The sequence below is a fragment of the Bison bison genome, unplaced genomic scaffold (genome assembly GCF_000754665.1).
Source record: "Bison bison bison isolate TAMUID 2011002044 unplaced genomic scaffold, Bison_UMD1.0 scf7180017864533, whole genome shotgun sequence".
Lineage (NCBI taxonomy): Eukaryota > Metazoa > Chordata > Mammalia > Artiodactyla > Bovidae > Bison > Bison bison.
Window position 1 is genome coordinate 16,684,155 of NW_011495082.1, and position 21,606 is coordinate 16,705,760.

The 21,606-nt window shown below is 36.7% G+C and overlaps 1 protein-coding gene across 8 annotated transcripts in view; it reads left to right on the forward strand.

Moving 5' to 3' along the window:
- PAM (peptidylglycine alpha-amidating monooxygenase) overlaps positions 1–21,606 on the forward strand; it is a 180,562-nt gene that overhangs the window by 84,204 nt on the left and 74,752 nt on the right. For all 8 annotated transcript variants that reach the window (XM_010831969.1, XM_010831967.1, XM_010831968.1 and 5 more), the window contains exons 7-11: positions 15,751–15,799; positions 17,371–17,438; positions 18,483–18,563; positions 18,845–18,921; positions 19,271–19,374. In XM_010831969.1, the coding sequence (XP_010830271.1) occupies positions 15,751–15,799; positions 17,371–17,438; positions 18,483–18,563; positions 18,845–18,921; positions 19,271–19,374 (379 nt within the window). The remainder of the gene's footprint in view (positions 1–15,750; positions 15,800–17,370; positions 17,439–18,482; positions 18,564–18,844; positions 18,922–19,270; positions 19,375–21,606) is intronic.

Genomic DNA, 21,606 nt, shown 5'->3' on the forward strand with positions numbered 1-21,606 from the left:
AAAAATATATATAATATGAAGTGACATTTGCACATATCTATATACTAAAAAGCCATTGAATTATAGACTTAAAGGGGTCAATTGTAAGGTATGTACATTATATCTCAGTAAAACTATTGAAGAGAAGGTATATAGATGAAAAAGAAAAAAATCTACAATACCTTCTTCAATCCCATCTCCCTTTCTACCCCCAGCCCTCCCCCCAGGTAACTGCCATTTATATCTGCCGGTTTTCCATATGCTTGTCCCTTTTACATTTCTGTATACACACAGAAACCCCAGATATGTATATCTGCACTGTTTTTCTTTTTTTGGACAAAATTCAGATCACACTCTCCACAGATCTGCACTTGCTGTTGTTTTTAATTTAACAATGTATCCTGGGCATATTTCTACGGCAGCACATGTAAGGTTCTTTCATTATTTATCAGATCAGATCAGATCAGTCGCTCAGTCGTGTCCGACTCTTTGCGACCCCATGAATCACAGCACACCAGGCCTCCCTGTCCATCACCAACTCCCGGAGTTCACTCAGACTCAACGTCCATCGAGTCAGTGATGCCATCCAGCCATCTCATCCTCTGTCATCCCCTTCTCCTCCTGCCCCCAATCCCTCCCAGCATCAGAGTCTTTTCCAATGAGTCAACTCTTCTCATGAGGTGGCCAAAGTACTGGAGTTTCAGCTTTAGCATCATTCCTTCCAAAGAAATCCCAGGGCTGATCTCCTTCAGAATGGACTGGTTGGATCTCCTTGCAGTCCAAGGGACTCTCAAGAGTCTTCTCCAACACCACAGTTCAAAACCATCAATTCTTTGGCCCTCAGCTTTCTTTACAGTCCAACTCTCACATCCATACATGACCACTGGAAAAACATGATTGCTACTGCAGGGTAGATTTCTAAAAATGGGATTTTAGGGTTATAGAGTATTGAAACCTTAAGAGATTCCACCAAATTACCCAACAGAAGGATTTTTCCAATTTACAGTCCATAGTGAATGAGCAGTCCATGGTGAATATCCTTACCTGCACTCAGTTCAGTTCACTCAGTTGTGTCCGACTCTTTGCAACTCCATGGACTGCAGCATACCCGGCTTCCCTGTCCATCACCAACTCCCAGAGCTTGCTCAAACTCACATCCATCGAGTCAATGATGCCATCCAACCATCTCACCCTCTGTCGTCCCCTTCTCCTCCTGCCTTCAGTCTTTCCCAGAATCAGGGTCTTTTCCAGTGTGTCAGTTCTTCGCATCAGGTGGCCAAAGTATTGGAGCATCAGCTTCAGCATCAGTCCTTCCAATGAATATTCAGGACTGATTTCCCTTAGGATGGACCGGTTTGATTTCCTTGCAGTCCAAGGGGCTAACCTGGCACTAGACGTTTTCATAGTTGAAACATTTTACCCAGTGTTTACTTAAATCAAGGAACTCTTTTTAATGTTCCATTAAAACAATTAGAATTAGCGAAATGTTCTTAATAGAATTACCTCTTAAAGTACATAGTAGTCTGTGTCAGAATTTCTCAGAATCTTATCTGTCAACTACTTGTGCCAGAATCTCCTCGGGGTGCTTTTTAAAATGAAAATTCCTAGTTTCAACCAGACCTACTGAATCAAATGCACAAGAAGTCGAGGACTGGCAGTTGTGTCCTGAAACTGTCTCATATTGACCAGAAAGAGCCAGTAGTTAATTTTCAGCTGTTTCGTGAGCTCATTGTCAAGTGCGCATGTGTGCTTAGCTGCTCAGCCGTGTCAGGCTCTTGGACACAACAGGCTCCTCTGTTTGTGGGATTCTCCAGGCAAGAATTCTGGAGTGGGTTACCCTTCCCTTCTCCAGGTGACCTCCTAACCCAGGGATGGAATCCAGGTCTCCTGCATTGTAGGTGGGGTCTTTACCAGCTGAGCCACCAAGGAAGTCCATTGTTAAGTATAGCTGTGATGAAAAACAAAGGCAATAAATACTCAGAGATCATCCTCCTCTAATTATCTTACTACATTTTACTATTATCTTCACTCTGGTTGGTATTATGTCTATTGATCTGTACGGTGGAAATACTATAGAATGGTGCACGAATGGCTCATCTTTTCCCAGCCCAGTGTTCAGCAATGTCCCATTGATAGCTTGAAATCAGTCATGGTGGGAAATTTTACACCATTGAAATTGACAAGCGCTACAAATCAGTGCTTCATAAATTATTTTGTTGTTTAGATTTAAGAAAATAATGAAAACTATGTTAGTAGTGCAGATTATTGTGAATAGCCAAAATACTTTACAAAATATTTTTTCAATTCAAAAACTACTATCCAACACTGCAAAGATTTTGCTCACTTTGCTGATTAGCAAGTGGTTTGAGCCTATCTCTTTGTTATTTCAATAAAGCAGGATATCAACAAACATTCTTATCTGAGGGACTCACTCATCATTTATAACCATAGGCGAGCTAAGAAAAGTTCAGCAAAAATTAAGGAAATAATTCTGTGAAATTCATCTGGTTATATGGAATTTATGATAAATAGTATTATTTATTTTATTATTTTTATAAGTTGTGTCCTACACATCTTTTATGTTAATAAAAATTATAATAAATGTGTATTTACCCACACATGTATTTTTTTTTCAGACAGCCTGTGTGTTATCAGCACACCCCTGAGCTCAGCATTCTGAAATTTTAATGAGCTCCCCAGTTGACTTTTATGCAAACTACAGTTTGACAACCGAGTCTCAGATTTTCCTAGAGGATTAAATTTTCTTCTAGGTTTTGTGTTTTTTTTCCCCCCCCTGTACTCCAGGTATGTCAGGGAAATCTCCTGAGGCTTGGGCCATGAGCAGAATAATTTGCATTTATCACAATAAGTATAATTAAATCTCAATTCTCTTAAGAAAAGGGGAGCTCTGAAAGAAGGAAATGCATTTAATTACCGTCTGGTTTTTCTATTACTTTTTTATTTCACTTAGAAATTTGAAAGAGAGTTTATGTTTATTCTTAACATTTTCACAAAATTTGGTGTTTGGATTTTAAGATTCTATTCTAGTAATATAGAGAAGGCACTTTGAGTGCATGTATGACTTTCTTGGAGACACCCCTTCCTATATAGGGATGCAAATGTTCCTTCTTGACACTTAATCAAGATAAATGTTTTCAAAAAGTGAACAAAAATAAATTATATCCTTCCATTTTTTACATTTTTTTAAATTTTTAAGTGGAATATATGGGGTGACAGAGACTAGAAAGTAAGAGAATGGCAGAGACCATGAGACCAACTGTGAGAGATAAATGATTGGCAGGAAGGTACTGTTCAACCTGCATGAAATTCTGTAGCCTCTTAGGCATTTTCAAAAGGGATGAGATTGGAACACGGCTGAAAGGCATTGTGGAAAAGGAAACCATGACTTTCACTTTCTTCCATTAAGGGTAAAAACCATAGATCTTATGTCTCATGTACTAATTCATTTTTAAAACATTTGCTTTTAACACCACAGACTTAGCCTTTAGGATGGTAGAAGTGTGACTGGAAGAGACGTCTCCATCTAGCTCAGCCCCTCCAGTTTACAGAAATGGAAATCAATACTCAGAAAGGTTAAGTGACTTGCCTGAGGTGGTATAGCTACTAGTCCAGTGGTATTAAAAACTAGAAGAATTTAATTTGTGTTGAATTTCTAATTTGTAGTTTGTCAAAGTTCATGTCCTGACTATATAAAACAAATAATGGAGTCAGTCCTTCTTCAAGTCCTTTGAACCACTAGGAACAAAGAGGACATGAACTTTAACAAACTACAAATTAGAAATTCCACACAAATCATCCTTGCCCAATAGAATAAATATGAGTAGAGGCTGGAGTGTTCACCTCATCTCATGTATTCTTTCTCATTCTGATATATGAAGGAATCCACTTCCCTTATGGAGGGATAATTCTACACCAGGTTGCTTGATAATCCCTCTGATTTCAGAAGAATTATAATAGGATGTTCTTCATGTTCTTCTGAAACCTTCATTATACTCAAGCAGCTTGTTGTGAATCACAGGAATGATTTTAGGACTGTTCGATACCTCTCAAATGATCCAGATGAAGTCTTTTTTCCTGCAGTATTTTTTTTTTGGCTTTTGTTAGTCTCATCACATAAATGTAAGCTCCCTGATTCTCTAGCTTCCTGAATTTCAATTTTGTTATTCATCTTCAGTTTGGAAGACTAATGGTCCTTATTCATCTCATTCATTCTGTGGAACACCTGTTTATTTTAATACCTAAATATGGTCATTAAGTTTCAAGACTTGCGTTTTCATTCATTCGGTTATGAGAAGATGCAGAAAGCCCTGCAGTATTATTGCTTTTTAAAGAATGTATTCAGAGTGTTCTTTATTCCTTAAAATGTGTTTTTTAAAGCAATGTAACATTGAACAATGTAATATTTAGCTTAAGTGATGTCTTTTAGGAAAAAAAATTTCCCTAATACTATTTAAGCTTTCATATTTTGCCTTTATTTTCTAGTTGTTTCCAAGACAGGCCTATACTTTGCCTTCACGTACCACTTTGCAGCTCGTGCTGTTTTAATCACCCATAATTATTAACACCTTTTTGAAGCAGGTCAGGGGTACATAGTCACTAATTAATTTCATTTAAATTAATACCAGATAACCTTTCATTTTTAACCAAAATAAATTAAGAGGAGAAATAAAGTTACTTGCCCGTGGGCTCACACCGGAATTAGGAGACTTGAGGCATTTTTCCGCGCACTCCATGAACGCTCAGGCTGGTGTCCACGGCCTCCCTTACTGGTCCCCTCATCGCCTCGGCACGTTCATGTTTGTTTACTGTGTTAAGGAATTCTGGTAAGAGATGGCAGTTGTGAGACAGAAGTGCTAGCATCTGTCCATTCCATTTCCTGCTTTCTATTAATTCCTTTCTTATGGTGGTTGACGGTCTTGCTTATAAAATGCAAGAGATACCCTAAATAAGTACATTACCAAAAAGACATTTAACGAAAGCTATTCATATATTGCTTTAATGACATTTACAAAATAATCCTGTTAGAAAAATAAAAGTCCAACCTTCCGTAGGCCTGTAAGAGACCCTTCTCACCTCCCTCTTTCTGCCAACTGAAACATTCCTCTCCTCTTCATCCAATTTGGAAACCCTTCATCCTGCTCCTTATTTCTTCTCATTCTAAATGAATTCTTCTTCTGTCCCTCTTTGGAAATTTTCCAGAGTCTGTCTTCCTGTAGGGATGTCACCCTCCCCCACACTTTTCTAGCTCCATTTCTTTGCAAATATTACTCTTCTTTTTCCAACCGAAGTGTAATGGCAGAAACGAGCATAAAATCTAAGTAGTAACTGCAGATCCTTCCAAACAAAACCTTTATCTTACAGTGTGAAGATTTGCTCACGGGCTCAGGAAATTTGGACTGATAATTTGGGTCACTGAAGGGTTTCAGTGTTTGCCCTACTAGTTCTTAACTCACAAAAGCTTTATAAGATTATTTTAATAATCCCCATGCCACAGTACAACTTGAAGATATTGAATGATTAAAAATTAACACTGAATCAAACATATAAGCTATAATATTCAACGTATATTTCCTAATTAATACCCCAGACTAAATGCATGCATAATTATATGTAAATTTGGGTTTTTTAATTGAAAAACCAAAATACAATGCACAATGTAGTATTTTAAGTTGAGGAAGATAATTGTGTTGCAAATACAGCCACTGATTTTAGGTTGAAGTTCAAAAAACGTATATTCCAACTAAATTACAGCATTTGGGCCACATCAGCTTCCTGTTTGCGAAAGAAAACAGGATGGTGTTGCTGCTAGGTTACCCTCTCTCTGTTTATCATTTATGAGCACTTAGAGGTTTCGGTTAAATAAAGAAGGGAGAACACATTATTGCAGAAAGTAATTGAGAATTCCATAGAAGGTGAAAGATAAGCCTTTTATGTATATAAAAACATACCCTCAAGACAATTCAAAAATGCATAATGGAGCACTTTATATGAGACATGTGATTTTAGCTTTATATCTCAAATTAAGTTTCTTTGATTAAAACTCTTAAAGTTCCTTTTCATTCCATAACTTATTCTTCCTTTCTGTGGTTCCTAGACTTGTGCAGTTACATTCTGCCCTCAGTGGGAAGAACAGATAATTGAGAGATTGCAAAAAAAAAAAAAAATTTAAGATTTCCACTCTAAAGATGAATATATATTAAAAACTGACATATGCATATGAAGTAAAAAGAGTTTGATAGGACTTTTCACTGAGAGAAAGGGGAAATAATAAAATAACTATTAGTAACCAGGTATTGGAGAAGGCAATGGCACCCCACTCCAGTACTCTTGCCTGGAAAATCCCATGGACAGAGGAGCCTGGTGGGCTGCAGTCCATGGGGTCGCTAGGACTCAGACACGACTGAGCGACTTCACTTTCACTTTTCACTTTCATGCACTGGAGAAGAACATGGCAAGCCACTCCAGTGTTCTTGCCTGGAGAATCCCAGGGACGGGGGAGCCTGGTGGGCTGCCGTCTATTGGGTCGCACAGAGTTGGACACGACTGAAGCAACTTAGCAGCAGCAGCAACCAGGTATACGGCTTCCCAGGTAGCACAGTGATAAAGGAGACCTGCCTGCCAATTCAGGAGATGCAAGAGTCGCGGGTTCGATCCCTGGGGTCAGGAAGATCCCCTGGAGGAGGAAATGGCAACCCACTCCAGTATTCTTGCCTGAAAATCGCATGGACAGAAGAACCTGGGGGGCTACAGTCCATGGGGTCGCAAAGAGTCTCACACGACTGAGCGACTGAACACACACAACCAGGTATCATATTTAAAAACTGCCAACCAAAGCCCATGAAGCTAGTGGACAGGCTAAAGTGCTAAAAGACAGCATCTTTGGAAAGACAAGTGCATGTTTAATTATGCTGTGTACACCAAGTAAAGATTTAAAACTTAATGCCTTGGGAAGGGGCCACAAGTAGAGAGCTTTTTGCTTCTTGATCTGAATGGAATGTGTTAGTTTTCTTAAAATTCTCAGGCTATACCTTATGATTTGTGCCCTATTCTGTATATTATAGTTCAACAAAAAGTTCAAAAAACAATCAATCATTTTAAAATCTCCATGCTATGTTTTTTAAAATTCTGTATTTACTTAGGATTGGGGGGTTTCGTCTTTTAATTTTACTCTCTTAGAAGTATGATTCTAGAGCAGGCTCATCATTCTGAGAGAAGAACCAGTGTGAACCCTAAGCTTCACCGTGGAGTCTTTCCTCTGCATTCATAAGAGATGGAAAGAGGAACGTGCTCCGACATTTGTCCTGCCGTAACATCCTCTGCACACACAGCGATTATAAAAGCTTGCTGATGAGCCTGCCTGCCTGCCTTCCATTTGATCTCTTTTGGGAACAGCACAAGCCATCATTCGTGAAAGTCATCTTCTTGCAGGATGGATAAATGCATTTTCTCTTCCTTGCCACAGGACAAATGGAAGCTAGTAATTTCTAGTCCCACGGCAGTGAATACAAAATCAAAGGAGGCTGACTCACTGCAGTGACAGCTTCAAAAGGAATTCCTTTTTGAAGATTTTTTTTTATTTTTGTAGTGCTGGTTTATTTAGCACCGAAGCTTGTCTCTAAGCCAGCTTTTTGCAGCCTCCAGGAACACCTCTGTGCAGTTTCTGTCATGTATTAACAGTGCCCCCATTTCGGCTGTATTTGCCCACCAGATACACGTTTGCCATGACAGCTTAAGATGTTAGTGCTTTTTGAGTGGAGACAATTTTATATCAATGGATCTGTAACTGGAGAGTCCTAAGATGATGAAAATACGCTCTCAGTGAATTCTCTAGGAGAAATCTCGTGACTGAGATCTTATTTTGCAGAAACTCTTAACAAAAAAACTTTGATATATGCCTGTTTGGGTTAGTTTGGAGAATCATCATTTTACCGAGTACTGTTAAGTGACTGCAGGACCTGCGTTTATAGTCCGGGAGTACCAAAAACAACAATAAAGGAGTTGTGTCTTGTCTTCATTAAAACCAGGGTTCCATTCAACGTGCCTGGGCTCAGAATGAACATAGGACCCCGGTCTGCTGTGCCTGCCGTGGCTTCCTCTTTGCCTCTGATTCTTGTGTCATCTCTGCTGCAGCAGGCTTTCAGATGCACAGAAATAACCCTTTTTATATAACAGCACAGTCCAACTGTATGGAAATAACTTTAAAAAATAAAATATGGCTCAACCGACAGAAATGACAGCAGTCTACTCCAGTGCCAAGGAAGCTGGCTGTGTTGCATCTACTGGGAGACCTCACTCTCCACTCTCCTAAGGGATTCTCCAAGTAATTTTGAGTATATGAAATGTTCCCTGACTGTTGAAATGAATCCCCAAGTAATCTATTCCTCGCCACCTTTGGGAGCCATGATTTAATCTCAGCAAAACAAAACATCATCTGTCCCATTCATTTAACGGTGTTAATTCAGAACAAAGAACCATAAGGTAAAGATCAAGCCAGCATTCAAATTGTTATTAAGAAATCTGTGAACATACATTATTGAAAAATTATTGGTGTGTCTTATACCCCTAAATCATTTTTTTTCTGTTAATTCAACACAGGCAGAAAAACAGAAAGAGATCATTAAATTCTGTTCAGAACACTCTGAGAGGGTGGAAGGGTATGAGACAATTTACTGTTTGCTCACACATTTCCTAAAATATGTTTTTGATATTAAAGATCTTAGTTCTTTGTTTTTCATAAGACTTGACTGTGGTTCCAGGCATGCTTTTTAGTACTTCCATGAGGAAAGGATCCATCATCTAAACCTGTGGTGGGGATAGTAGATAATGGGTGTGCTTTATCCTTTACCTTCTGAGGAGAGTGCAGTGAATTGAAATCCATGCTATGACTGTCTTTCTGAAGGACTTTTCCAATTAGTGGGATGTTGTAACAACACATTGGTTCCCTTAGGATCAATGATTAACCTATTTTTTTTTTATTGAAGCAGGAAGCATCCAGGACAAGATGAGCTCATGAAATATATCTCTTGAGGGAAAGATTAGGAGAAGGCAGCAGACTTTTAAGGACCTAAGATGTAATAGGTTATTATCATGCATTATTCCACATCCTTACTACTTAGCTATGAATCCAAGTAGGAGCTAAAAGCTATTATTAGAAAAGCAAGCTAAATAGTGTGGAATGGATAACCTCATATCCCATGCATCCACCTCCCATTAAGAGAAATGAACTTCCTACCTAAGTGGGTATCCTTAAGTACCACTGGTTATGTATCCATCCTTGCTTAATTCTTGTATCTTAGTTTCAGGACGTTTCATAGATAAAATTCCTTGGAAGTCTCTAAGAAATGGAATTCTTTTTCTTTTTTTAAGTAAATAATGTTTACTAAATACTGACTTTTGAGAATTAGTATCGATTAGTGTTGATACCCAGATGTATCACCAGTTAGCTGAATTACTTTGGTCAAGATTGAATCTCAGTTGCTACTTTTCCCCTGTCTATAAAGTGCAAGAGTTGAACTCCATCATCTCCAGGGTGCCTTCCTCTTCTGAAATTCAATGAGTCTATATATTTGATAAAATACCTTGCTGTGGTTATACATCTCTGCCTAAGCAGAGAACAATTTCCCAAAAAGAGAAGCTGAAACCCTTGTGGAGCAATCATCCAGTTTTCATCTGACTCAAGATTAGATTCTGACTGAATGTTATTTTCAGTTTTCATCCAAAGCCTGGAAATACTTGTTTCTTTCATTATCAGATGATTCTTTAGAAGTCTTAACCAATGGACCACCAGTACTTCTATGGCTTGATGTGCTTCTAAGACATTAGTAGACTTGATTTTACTTGATTTTCTTTTTAAAAATGACTCTAACATTTTCACTGTTAATATCTTCACCATTACAAAAAGTTCCAGTATCTACATATGACATTATAATGGACTGTAATGACATAAAATGAAATATATCTCCCAATGTCATCTAGTCCTTATTTAGTGAATGAAGTTTAATCACTGTTTCTTTAAATCAATCAAGCTAAAAGTATTTCTTAATGAAAGAGAACAGCAGTCATGAAAGATCCCTTTAACAGGGATATCTTACGTTCAATCTTCTGTAAATACAAAACATTAATAGCTGAAAGTCAGGTGTTCACCAGTGTACCTTGGAGAGAGCATGCACCCACAGCCCAGTACAGTAAAAGAACAATTTGTTTTTGAAAAAGACTGAAATAAGTAAAGATACCTGGAAAGAAGAGCTGTCAACATTTTTACATGATAATGGCTATACAGGACAAGTGAATAAATGTAAATGAAAAGAACAATTTCAAAATCAGTATAAAAATTGCCTTAATCCTGCTGAACTAACTTCCTCTAGTCCAGAACTTAGAAAGAAACAGGTTATCTTGAGTCTGGTCAAGGGGATCTATATTACTAAAAGTCGTGGAAGGACTTTGAAATAGTGCATTGTCAACTTCTTCAAGGTCCTGTAGTCCCAACACAAGAATCTCATTTTAGCCAGACCATGATGTTTTTGTCTCACTGACATTCCACGGTATCACTGATGACTCTGTTCTGTGTCTCCCTAGTTTGTACCTTTCTGAATCAGCATCTCTGTTTCTATTTTCAAAATACCTATTTTGTGCAATGTCTTTAGCATACCATTCCAATTCTAATTCTCTTTGCTTATTTGATTCCCATCCCCCCCCCCCCCCGCTTTGTTCATTCCTGTTAAGTTGGGAAAATGTGATGTGCTTCAGTTGCTTCAGTTAAAGAAATTCCTGACCAATAGCTTTGAAAATATATTTCTTAAAAGTAAAATATCCATGTTCTGAAATTTTTTAGAATCTACCAATAAAAAAGAATGATCGTCATAGTAACATATTTATTGGCTATTTTCTGTGATCCAAATAGAGTGCACATTCTTTACGTAGGTGTCTCATTTATAGTCTGAAGTTTCTTAGTGGTGTCAGTATTGATCACGAGTACTAGTCTACCAGATATTAAATACATAACTTCTTAGATCCTACTCCTTTTAAACAAAGGAACTCAGAGAGGACCTAGTGGAAACTGGTGATGATTTTGTAAGGTGCTATAGTCAAACATCTGTGTGTGAATGAACTGTAAAGATTAATTCTAAACTTTCCACCCAACAAACCTTACATATTGTACATTGGAAATGTGCAACATTTATGTTGAAATGTAAGTCAAGAGAATAGTCCTCACTTCCTGTTCTACCTTTCATTCAGACATTCAATCCTGTGATTTCAGGCCATTTCAGTTATTTCACCCATCACTGTTCAATCTTTACTTAAGCTGTGGTGTTCCGTTTCTCTGGTCTTCTGGCATGCTTCAATTTTTCCATCTATTCCTCGCCTCTCTTCTGTTTACTTTCATCCTAGTCACAGAATTACATTTCTCGACTAGCTTTTTCAACCAGCATATGATTTCGATACTCAAGTTCATTTTCTGTACCTTTCTTAACTATCTCAGTCCTGACTGCATTTTTTTCATCGTGCGTGGTAAAATATTAGCAGAAGCACTGATGTGTTTCTTTATGATAATAAACCTTTAAAGCGTCATCCGTTTTAAGAGACAGACTTCATTTATAGCCTAGTGAATTGAAATGAATTAATTCTTATGAGGCTTCCTAACTTGTGGCTGAAGTGCCGTGTTACAATAGAAGGGCAAGCAAAGTCAGAGCCCACTGGAAATCATCAGTAAAATATGCAAAACCAGTGGAAGTTTCTGAGTTCAGAAGTAAGATCAGTGTGGAGGTTATGGAAATAATATTGCATAACTGTGGCTAGGATCATGTTGGAGTTAAAAGGTCATAATCTCCACACCAAACGCTAGGCTGAAATATGCTTCTCTCCAAAGCTGCCACTTGCCATAGGAATAGCTATGGATCCTGGAGCCCTCCAGACCTCCAGACAACCTTCCTTGTTTGAGGGAGTTCAGGTTACTCTTGCTGAAACTTCTCAATGTATGTATATGCAAACACATGGGTTCCTTAGGTCAAACTGTAGAAAGTCAAACTGGAAGAAATCATAGTGATTTACAATAAGAAAATTTGATTTTGAAATAATGAATATATTTTCATAGCCAATATAAAAAATGTATATGAATATGCTTTATAAGTATTTTCTTTACTTTGTGATAACTCTTAGCATGTTGCTCAACTAAAATATCATCATTAAAATATTTATCCATTACTAAGTTAAAGAATTTCCTCAAGTTACTCAGCTGGTCTTGTGATTGTTATTCCATGGATAAATACTGATATATATATCTAAAGTGTGATGTTTCTATCTAAAGCATAAAGCATAATATCTAAACACTCATACACATAGGCACACATGCACACAGCAGTTTTTTTAGAATGCCTCATTTTTTGCTGACTCAGTGGATCAAATTCACAAGGTAAATTTGATGGAAACAAATTCTTTCATCCATGACTAAGGAACTCTATTTAGTGTGATTTTTTTAAGTGTGTTTCTTCACCAGTTTTCCTTCTGTATATTTTGATTTCTGAAGCTTTTTGTTAAACAGGTAAGATTTTCACTTTGTATATTCACTAGCCTTCTAACCATATAAGATTTTGTTGTTGTTTAGTCCCTGAGTTGTGTCCAACTCTTTTCTGACCCAATGGACTGTAGCCTGCCAGACTCCTCTGTCCATGGGATTTCCCAGGCAAGAATACTGGAGTGGGTTGCCATTTCCTGCTCTAGGGGATCTTCACAACCCAGAGATCAAACCCACGTCTCCTGTGTTGGCAGGTGGATTCTTTACCACTGAGCTACCTAGGAAGCTCTATACAAGATGTACATTCTGTAAAACAAAACTTAAGAGTCTCGAGATTCAATTTTCCCTTAAGTCATTGTAATACCTAAGTCAGAAGTTCAGTATGTTTTTCTCCAGAATGTGTTGAGCTTCTCATATTACTACTTGAATTTTTAGCTGATTAGTTATTTGTGTGTAGTTACTTTGTGTGATATCCTTGACGGTCTTACAGAATATGACATTGATTGATCACTTTTAAATCTCTGTAGGGAAGCAAATAGCAATTATATAGAAATTAATTTGCTATCTTTTAATTTGGTGAAAATTTTGATGTGTGCTTAGAAAATGTCTTCAAATTAAAAGTTATTTTTGACTTACTTTCATGCTTTTGAGTAAAAATCTACTGTTTAGACAATTCTAATCAAGAACTTTATCTAAGAGGATGATCATTTACTGGCAATAGCTGGCATGTTACTGTTAATAACATTCCTACTACTTTTAATTTGGTGACATATTTCAGCTTTAATGATAAATTATTTAATAGTTGCCATAATGTGTTAGTTAACTTATTTATTTTTCTCACGGAGTTTTTTGAAGTCGTGGTAAAGAATATTAGCCAAGTTGAACATCAAAATGTGATTAACTTGATTCTTTGAAAGCAAGAGCATAATATAAAACCAAGAAGACAGTTCTCATTGCACTTAGAACCTTTTGCTTGGTTGGACATTAGGGGAGTGGGAGAAATTCTCACCTGGTATTATTAATTAAAATAAAAAATTACAAAACCCGAACATTCAGTAATTAATGAGTCATCTGTAAGTGCCAGATAATGTGCTAGGTGGACACGTTCTATGATCCTGTCCTCCATTGCTTAAAATCTTCCAGCGGCTTCTTGGGAGACGGAAAATGAAACCCAGAATCTTAAGATACTCTGCATGGCCTAGGCAGTCTCCTGCCTCTTGGCCACGGTATCCTGCCTGGACCTCAGTAGGTAAAACAGCTACCCAGGGTCATATGATCCTGTTGAGTTCACGGCGTGATTTTATCATGTTTATGTGCTTGGTATTTTGTTTCTCCTTGTCCCTCCTACCCCATTTCCCTGTGTCTCCACTCCCACTAGAGCAGAAACACCATGAGAGCAGGAGATCTGGACCTGCTGCTTTTCACTGTATCCCAATTGTGAAGAATATAGCAAAGCTCAGTGAATATTCACTGAATGAACAGATGATTACCATTTCTCGAAATACCCTTAGACAATAGATAGTTTTTTATACTTAGATAGTTTTTTATACACAGGATAAATGTTTTCTGAAAACAATTCAGCTATTTAGGTGAGTCTCTGGAGTGTAGAATTCATTTGGTATAAATGAATGATACACTTTCCACTATTCTCTTTTGATCAGTGGAGATACTTAGGTAATTCTGGGTGAATCCAATGGCTAACCATTTAGAAAGTAGTACAGAGTAGGTATATCTACTAAGTCTCAATCAGTGCACTTAGGGAAACTTGTTCTCAACAATAAACAATTTTAATAAATTAAACAATAATATTCAAATCTCCTTTCTATTTCTAAAGCATAGGCAAAAATTAAGATAAACGTGTTGTATTCATTCTTTTGTTTATTACTGTTTTCTCATCTATTTAAAACTCAGTTGAAATTTTTTAAAAAAGAATTCAATGAAATTATTATGAAAATAGGATCTCACTGAAATTGATTTAGGAGAGTGGACAAAGTCTCTTTGTAAATTGACACTAATGTAATGTTAAATGTAAAATTAAATATAAAATGTTCATCATTGCATTTATTTCTGTACTATTTTTGTGAAGATCAAGCTTAATACTATACAGTGGAATTTCCTTTGTGTTTTACTACTGAAGTATTAAATATGACTTTTTATACTTTGTCTAAACTTTATCTATGGTAAATCAACATGTCTATGTTACTAGTTAAGTTACCTGTTATTGTACATTTTTATGTGAGGTTACCTTGGCTTTTCTTATGAGAATTACAGATGAAAGGAAAATTTTTTCCTAAAAAAATTATATGCTGTTATTAGTATACTTCACTTCCTAATTTCTAATATAAATCTATCATTCTTGTACACACTCAATAGTTATATTAAAATCAACTCAAAGTTGAGATATAAGGTTTTATAATTCCTTAGAACAAAATTCTTAGAAAGAATTTAACGTATACAGGAATGGAAGGAATGAGTAAGTCTGAGTTACTATTCATGGTGTCTGTGGTTAAAGATCAGCAAGTTCAAAAGAGATAACAATTTGGATGGGTGATTTACATTTCTGTCTTCTTTCTACCTGAGAAAGACAAAGGAAGAAAGAAGAGAGAGGATGTGTAAGAGGTCTCTGAAATGTCCTTGGCAAAGGTACAGAGGTACTCACTTTCCACTGAAGTTAGGGTATAAAAAGAATGAACATCAGGTTCCTATTTAGAAGGCAGGATTGAGTGAGGCTTAGAAACCAAGTAGGGTGATTCCTATACATAAATTTGAGACATTACAGACTAAAAAATGGTAATACCTTGAAAGCCCAAATTATGGACTAATTCAGTTTTTGAAAAGTAGAAAAGCTAACTCTTTGGATCCCAGTAGAACAAAACCAATTCAGTTCATGAGCTTTTCTGGATGTTTCAACAATACAGATAGTTTATAGAGAGTGGGCATAGTTTTCTTTTGTGAGCTTATGACTAGAATTTTAGTGTGTCTGCTAGGAAGCAGATAACCAGTCAGTTTGATGAGTCAAGAAAAAGCTACAGACTACTTGAAATGATAGTTCTCCTGTTGCTCTGTGATACATTGGAATTAAATGGATTTTATGAGTATGAAAGTACTCTGTAAACTGTAAAACACCATACAAGCGAAATATATAGGGTTTTTAAATTTAGTATTGAGTTATTAATTAACATTTTTAGTTTGAAATTCATTATTCATATTTAAGATGTGTATTTTTTGTGTATTTTCAGATAATCACAAGGACTGCTCTGGTGTTTCCTTACACCTCACACGCCTGCCGTAAGTACCTCGGTTATCCTAGCTGCGTGACAGCTTTTAAGATCTTCAAGAGCTTAAAAGTGGGAAATCCACTATGCTAGTTATCTACTGCTGTATAACAAATTATTCTAAATGTAGTGGCTTAAAACAGCAAGCATTTATTGTCCGGGTTGCCTGTGGCTAAGGAATTTGGGCACAGCTTAGCTGGGTGCTGGTTGTCTGACACAAAGGCCACGGTGAGAATCTCGGCCAGGGTCTCAGCCATCTGGAGACTCGACCGGGGCGGATTCGCTTGCAGGCTCTCTCACGCGACTGTTGACAGGATTTGGTTCCTTGCTGGCCATGGGCTGGAGGACGCCTCGTTTCCTCCTCATGTGGGCTGTAAACAGGGCAGCTCCCAACATGGCTGCTGCTGTCTGCCCATCACCGTCAGCAAGGGAGAATGCAAGAGGGTGTCCAAGGTGGAAGCCAGAGCACTTCTGTATCCTCATCTCAGAAGTTACGAATGTGTGTCGAATAGGTCAAGAAAGTGGTGACCACAGGTCTTCCTACTCTGAATCCAATGCGCAAAAGAAAAATTATTGTTGCTATATTCTATTTGTTAGAGATAACAAATTACTGGGTCAGGTTACTTGGTCCAGCCTGCATCAAGGGAAGACGATTGAACGAGGGCAAGGATGTCAGAGCTGTGGGTCATTGGGAGCTGTATCGTTCAGGGTCCTCCAGAGAAAGTGAACCAATAGAATGTATGAGAGAGAGAATGAAAGAGAAAGAGAAACTGAAATGTACCTTAAGGGATTGGCCCACACAGTTGTGAGATCTGGCAAGTCTAAAATATTCAAGGCAGGATGGAAGGTAGGAAATCCTGGCAGGAACTGATGTTGCAATCTTGGGTCCAAAGGCATAATTCCTTCCTCTTCCGAGGACCTCAGTCTCTTCTCTTAAGACACTAATCCACATTTTGGACCATAATCTGCTTTACCCAAAGTCAGTGGTTTAAATATTAATTACATCTTCACAAATACCTTTATAACAACGTCTGGGCTAATGCTTGACCAAATATCTTGGCACTACAGCCTAGCTGACTTGACATATAACCACTTGACATATTAACCACTACAGGAGCCATTTAGAGATTGGGCTTCCCAGAGGGCACTAATGGTAAAGAACTCTCCTGGCCAATGTAGGAGACTTATGAGATGCCAGTTCTACCCCTGGGTCAGGAAGATCCTCTGGAGGAGAGTATGGCAGCCCACTCCAATATTCTTGCCTGGAGAATCTCATGGACAGAGGAGCCTGGCAGGCTACAGTCCATGGGGTCACAAAGAGTCAGACACGACTGAACTGACTTAGCACACACGCACATGTAGAAACATTCACCATGCCACAAAAATGTGTATTCAGCTATTTGCCCAAGAAAATAAGTTATTCTCAGGAAAAATATATATATTCTACCTCATTCCCCATATATTAGTTTAATTTCCACATGAATCGTATTTTATAGGTCAATGCATGGAAGTATACCTTATTTTTCCAAGGCAATTGTTTTGACGTTTTCCAATAGTTGAAATGAATGTTATTATTTTGTGCAGACAGCCTTTAATTGCTGGCATGTACCTTATGATGTCTGTTGACACTGTTATACCACCAGGAGGGAAAGGTGAGTAATGATCTTTTAGAATTTACCACTACCTCATTACCTAATCTTTAAGGATGGATTTATAGAACATCTTTTATAAACACTTGAAATGACCAATATTTTTGAGTCCCTGAAAAATAAACCAGTTCTTTATTATCCTCAGAGTTAAAATAGGTTTTTGTGTTATTCCAAGCCAGCAGTTTATTATATTCCAGTTTTATGCCAAGAATTGAGGTCCATAGGGAGATAGTGAGTGATATAAATTTAAATATGATTCTTGAATATTTTACAAATAAATCATCCATTCTTCAGATGCCAAAAAAAATTCTTATCATACAGTGGCATAAACTTATAGAGGATATCAGATTAAGAATCAAAAGCTAGCAAATCCAGTCTGAACATAGATTTGTAAAATGGGTATAATATCTGATTTCTCCTAAATTTCCAAAAAAAAAAAAAGAACTATTAGAATGAGTATAATATTATTTATTGCTGTAAATATCTTATCCTTTGGTGGGAGTGTCATATTACTCATTTGTTCTTACTGGGGATCTGTTAAAGTCAGTAAGTATGATCTTGTTACTTTTCACTGTCTAATTTTAAAAAGGCATTTATTGAAAACTCAACTATGTGTTAGTCTATAAGGAAAGAAAAGTATATGAAATGTTTCCTTCTTAACAGGAACTGTCAATCTCATTATCTTAGGTATTTGCAATAAATTTTTCAAAAATCCTTCTGTTCTAAAAATAAAAACCAATATTTAAGCTTTTTCAGCTGCACAAATTTCATGATGAAGGTATCAAATTAAGCCTGGGTTTTCACTGACAATGTATGTTGATTTGACTAGTCATTTTATGAGTGAAACAGAATATAAGGGATTCTTAACTCATTTTAGTAAGAAGCTGGCCCATAATTAGTGCTTAATACCTCTGAGTACATGAGTTTGTGTATACTCAAAAACCCCATGCTTAACTGCTTGTGGATACTCTGTACATACTTTTAGTCAAGAATAATGTTATTTTCCAGTTGAATAATGACTTTTTTCTGTGTTTTCATTTCTAACAGTGGTGAATTCTGATATTTCATGCCATTATAAAAAGTATCCAATGCATGTCTTTGCCTACAGAGTTCACACTCACCATTTAGGTAAGAACTTTACATATTAAATGATATGCCACTGTGCTTGCTAATGCTGTAAATGTAAACTGTAGATTATATCTGACCTGAAATCTGTTTCATCTGTTTCAGTGGAAGAGGTTTTGTGCAGTATCTTAAAATTCTGCATGTGTTTTCATCATATTGTTTTCATTAAAATGCTGAGCATTTGGGTTTCTGAAAATATTTATATTTTATTTTGCAATAAGAAAACAAATAATGCCTTTTATCTTTTTAATACCCTATACAATTATAATTTGTGTTCATTACAGGCAAGGTAGTCAGTGGATACAGAGTAAGAAATGGACAGTGGACCCTGATTGGACGCCAAAGCCCCCAACTGCCACAGGTGTGTGGAATCTAGTACAATTTTGAGAGAAAAAAAATATTAATCAGCAGGTGGTAATTTATAAAGCCCTTATAGAGCCCTTGTGAATTTCTCTAGAATCTAAAAATCTCTAAATCTACCTTTACTCTATGTCTAAGCTGTGTTTAACTTCTTTTTTTTTTGTTTGTTTCCAATTTGATGGGTTCCTTATCAGTTTTCTGAGTATTTCTAAGCAGGGTGGTGAAGTGTGTCTGCTACTGTGTGTGTATTCATCCCCTCAACCCAGGGTAGCCAGGCCTCATGTTACTAAGCATGAGCTTCTGGGTGTTGTTGATAATTTTAATGAATCGTTGTGTTTGTCTCTTTGCAGGCCTTCTACCCAGTAGAGCGCCCAGTGGATGTGAGTTTTGGTGACATCCTGGCAGCAAGATGTGTGTTCACTGGGGAAGGGAGGACAGAAGTCACACACATTGGGTATGACTCCACAGATTCCATTATTTAAAAATACTTTATTAGGATGAGGCGTGGTTATAAGTGACAGTTATCTTCATGAATGAATGGCATTTTTCCCCTATTATAAACAATTACAACAAACCCTAGCATTTTATGCTTTCAGGACTGATTGAGTTGGTCAAACTGTAGAACATGTGCTTAGTTTTTCATAATTCCTATCTTCCTGCTTATTCAAGACCTTTAGGATCACACCTCTGCATATTATAGTTGCCACAGGAGTGTGTATTACCTCCTGTACATCTTAATAAAGAAAAATGTATTGATTATAATTTTTTTCTCAAGTGTCCTTTGGTCCTATGCTCAAATTTAGGGGAATATATAGGTTCTGCATGTAATGGTGGCCATTAATTACTCAGAACCAGGATTTTTTTCCCTACCTGTTAAAACTTTTATGTATTCATTATGAGAATGTTCAACTTTTAAGTAAGCTTCAAAATACTGAGCTGCTTTGAAATAAGTATATTTTATAACACCAAGTACATTTTTCAAAGCACTATGAACTCTTTCAAAAAGGGTTTGCCTAAATTAAAAATGAAAGATAAAGCCTCTTATCATGTCTTTTGGTTAGAAAAGAACCAAGGAGCCTCCTTTCCATTTTAAACTAGGTTATAAAATATTTACTGACACCACGTAGAAGATGGAGCTTTAAACCATTTATCTTTTGATCAAAGAGGAGTTACAGAGAGTAGACATCTGAAAATACGCATTAGATGCACAGATGATCCTTATGATGACAACGCGAGCTGTTGGTTGTTAGGGGATACATAAAAGGTACTAAGGCAGGTGAATGAAAAAAAAAGCATTTGAGATGGTAGAATAGGATCTTTTTTATGTCAGCCTAAGAGGGTTTTTTATTAATAAGCATCAATTTTGAGACTAATGATAAATAGAAAAAAGTTATCGATTTATATTAAACAAGGAAATTTTAACAGACTTGCTTTTAGATGAATTTGCTAAATTTAAGACAGAGATGTGAGGAAAGCAGTACAATTACTGAGTTGCATAAAATGGTAACAAAAGGATTGATAAAATCGATATAATTAAATTTGAAAAAGTCTAATCATTCACTTTACTAACAATCTTTAAATATATGAAGTGTAGTGTCTCTGGAACTTTATTTAAATGCCATTCATTATTTTATTAACCTTTGAAATAAACAAAGGAGTAAAACAAGTCCCTTTCAACACATTCTTTGTATTAGTTTTCAAGTTCAAGTGTGAAATAAGTAGAATTTTTTTTTTTTTGCTTAGAGGTACCTTTACAATGTGGGAGGGTTTGTAACTTCCGCCAGATTCTATCTTTTGAGTATCCTCTGTGTAGCAATATCAGCCATGGAAATTAATGACTTGTTATAGTACCAGGATGAGAGGCCAAAGTGATCTCTAGGGGCCTCTTTCAGTTTCATGAGTCCGAAATAATTCTAGTCTTTTTTTAAAATGCGCATTTTGCTTTAAAATAATACCCTAAAATGACTATACCAATCTATCTTTATGTAAATGTCCTGTGGGCTAAAGGAAACACCACTTTGTAATATAAATGAAGTAGAAAGAAATTATAGGAAATTAACTTATGGGTCAATCTATATTCTGAATATTTAATTTATACTAAGAAAGCAGGAAATTTTGGATAAATTTAAATATGAATTAAATCCTCATAATAATGCATAGCATTCCTATAGCACTTAGTACGCTTTTCAGTAATAACAACAATGCATCCATTTTGTAAAATAAAGAATACCGCCTCCATAGGGTACTATAGTATCACAATTGAGAATGTAACCAATAAAAAGGGAAAACTAGTTTATTTGTGATGTGTTTTAAATTAAACATGTGTTGTGTGTGCTCAGTCATATCCAACTGTTTGCGACCTCATGAACTGTAGCCCACCAAGCTTCTCTGTCCATGGAATTTTTCAGGCAAGCATACTAGAGCAGGTTGCCATTTTCTACTCCAGGGGATCTTCTCAACCTAAGAATCAAACCCATGTCTCTTGCATCTCCTGCATTGGCAGGTGGATTCTTTACCACTGCGCCCCTTGGGAAGCCCATTTTAAGTAAATGATACTCTGTAAATCTCTCTCTCTTCTCTGTTCCCATCTACCCCCCAACCCACACATACACAAACATCACTCCCACTGGCACAGGTTTGCGCCCTGAGCCTAAAGCCTAACTTAAACGCAAGTCTCACTTATCCA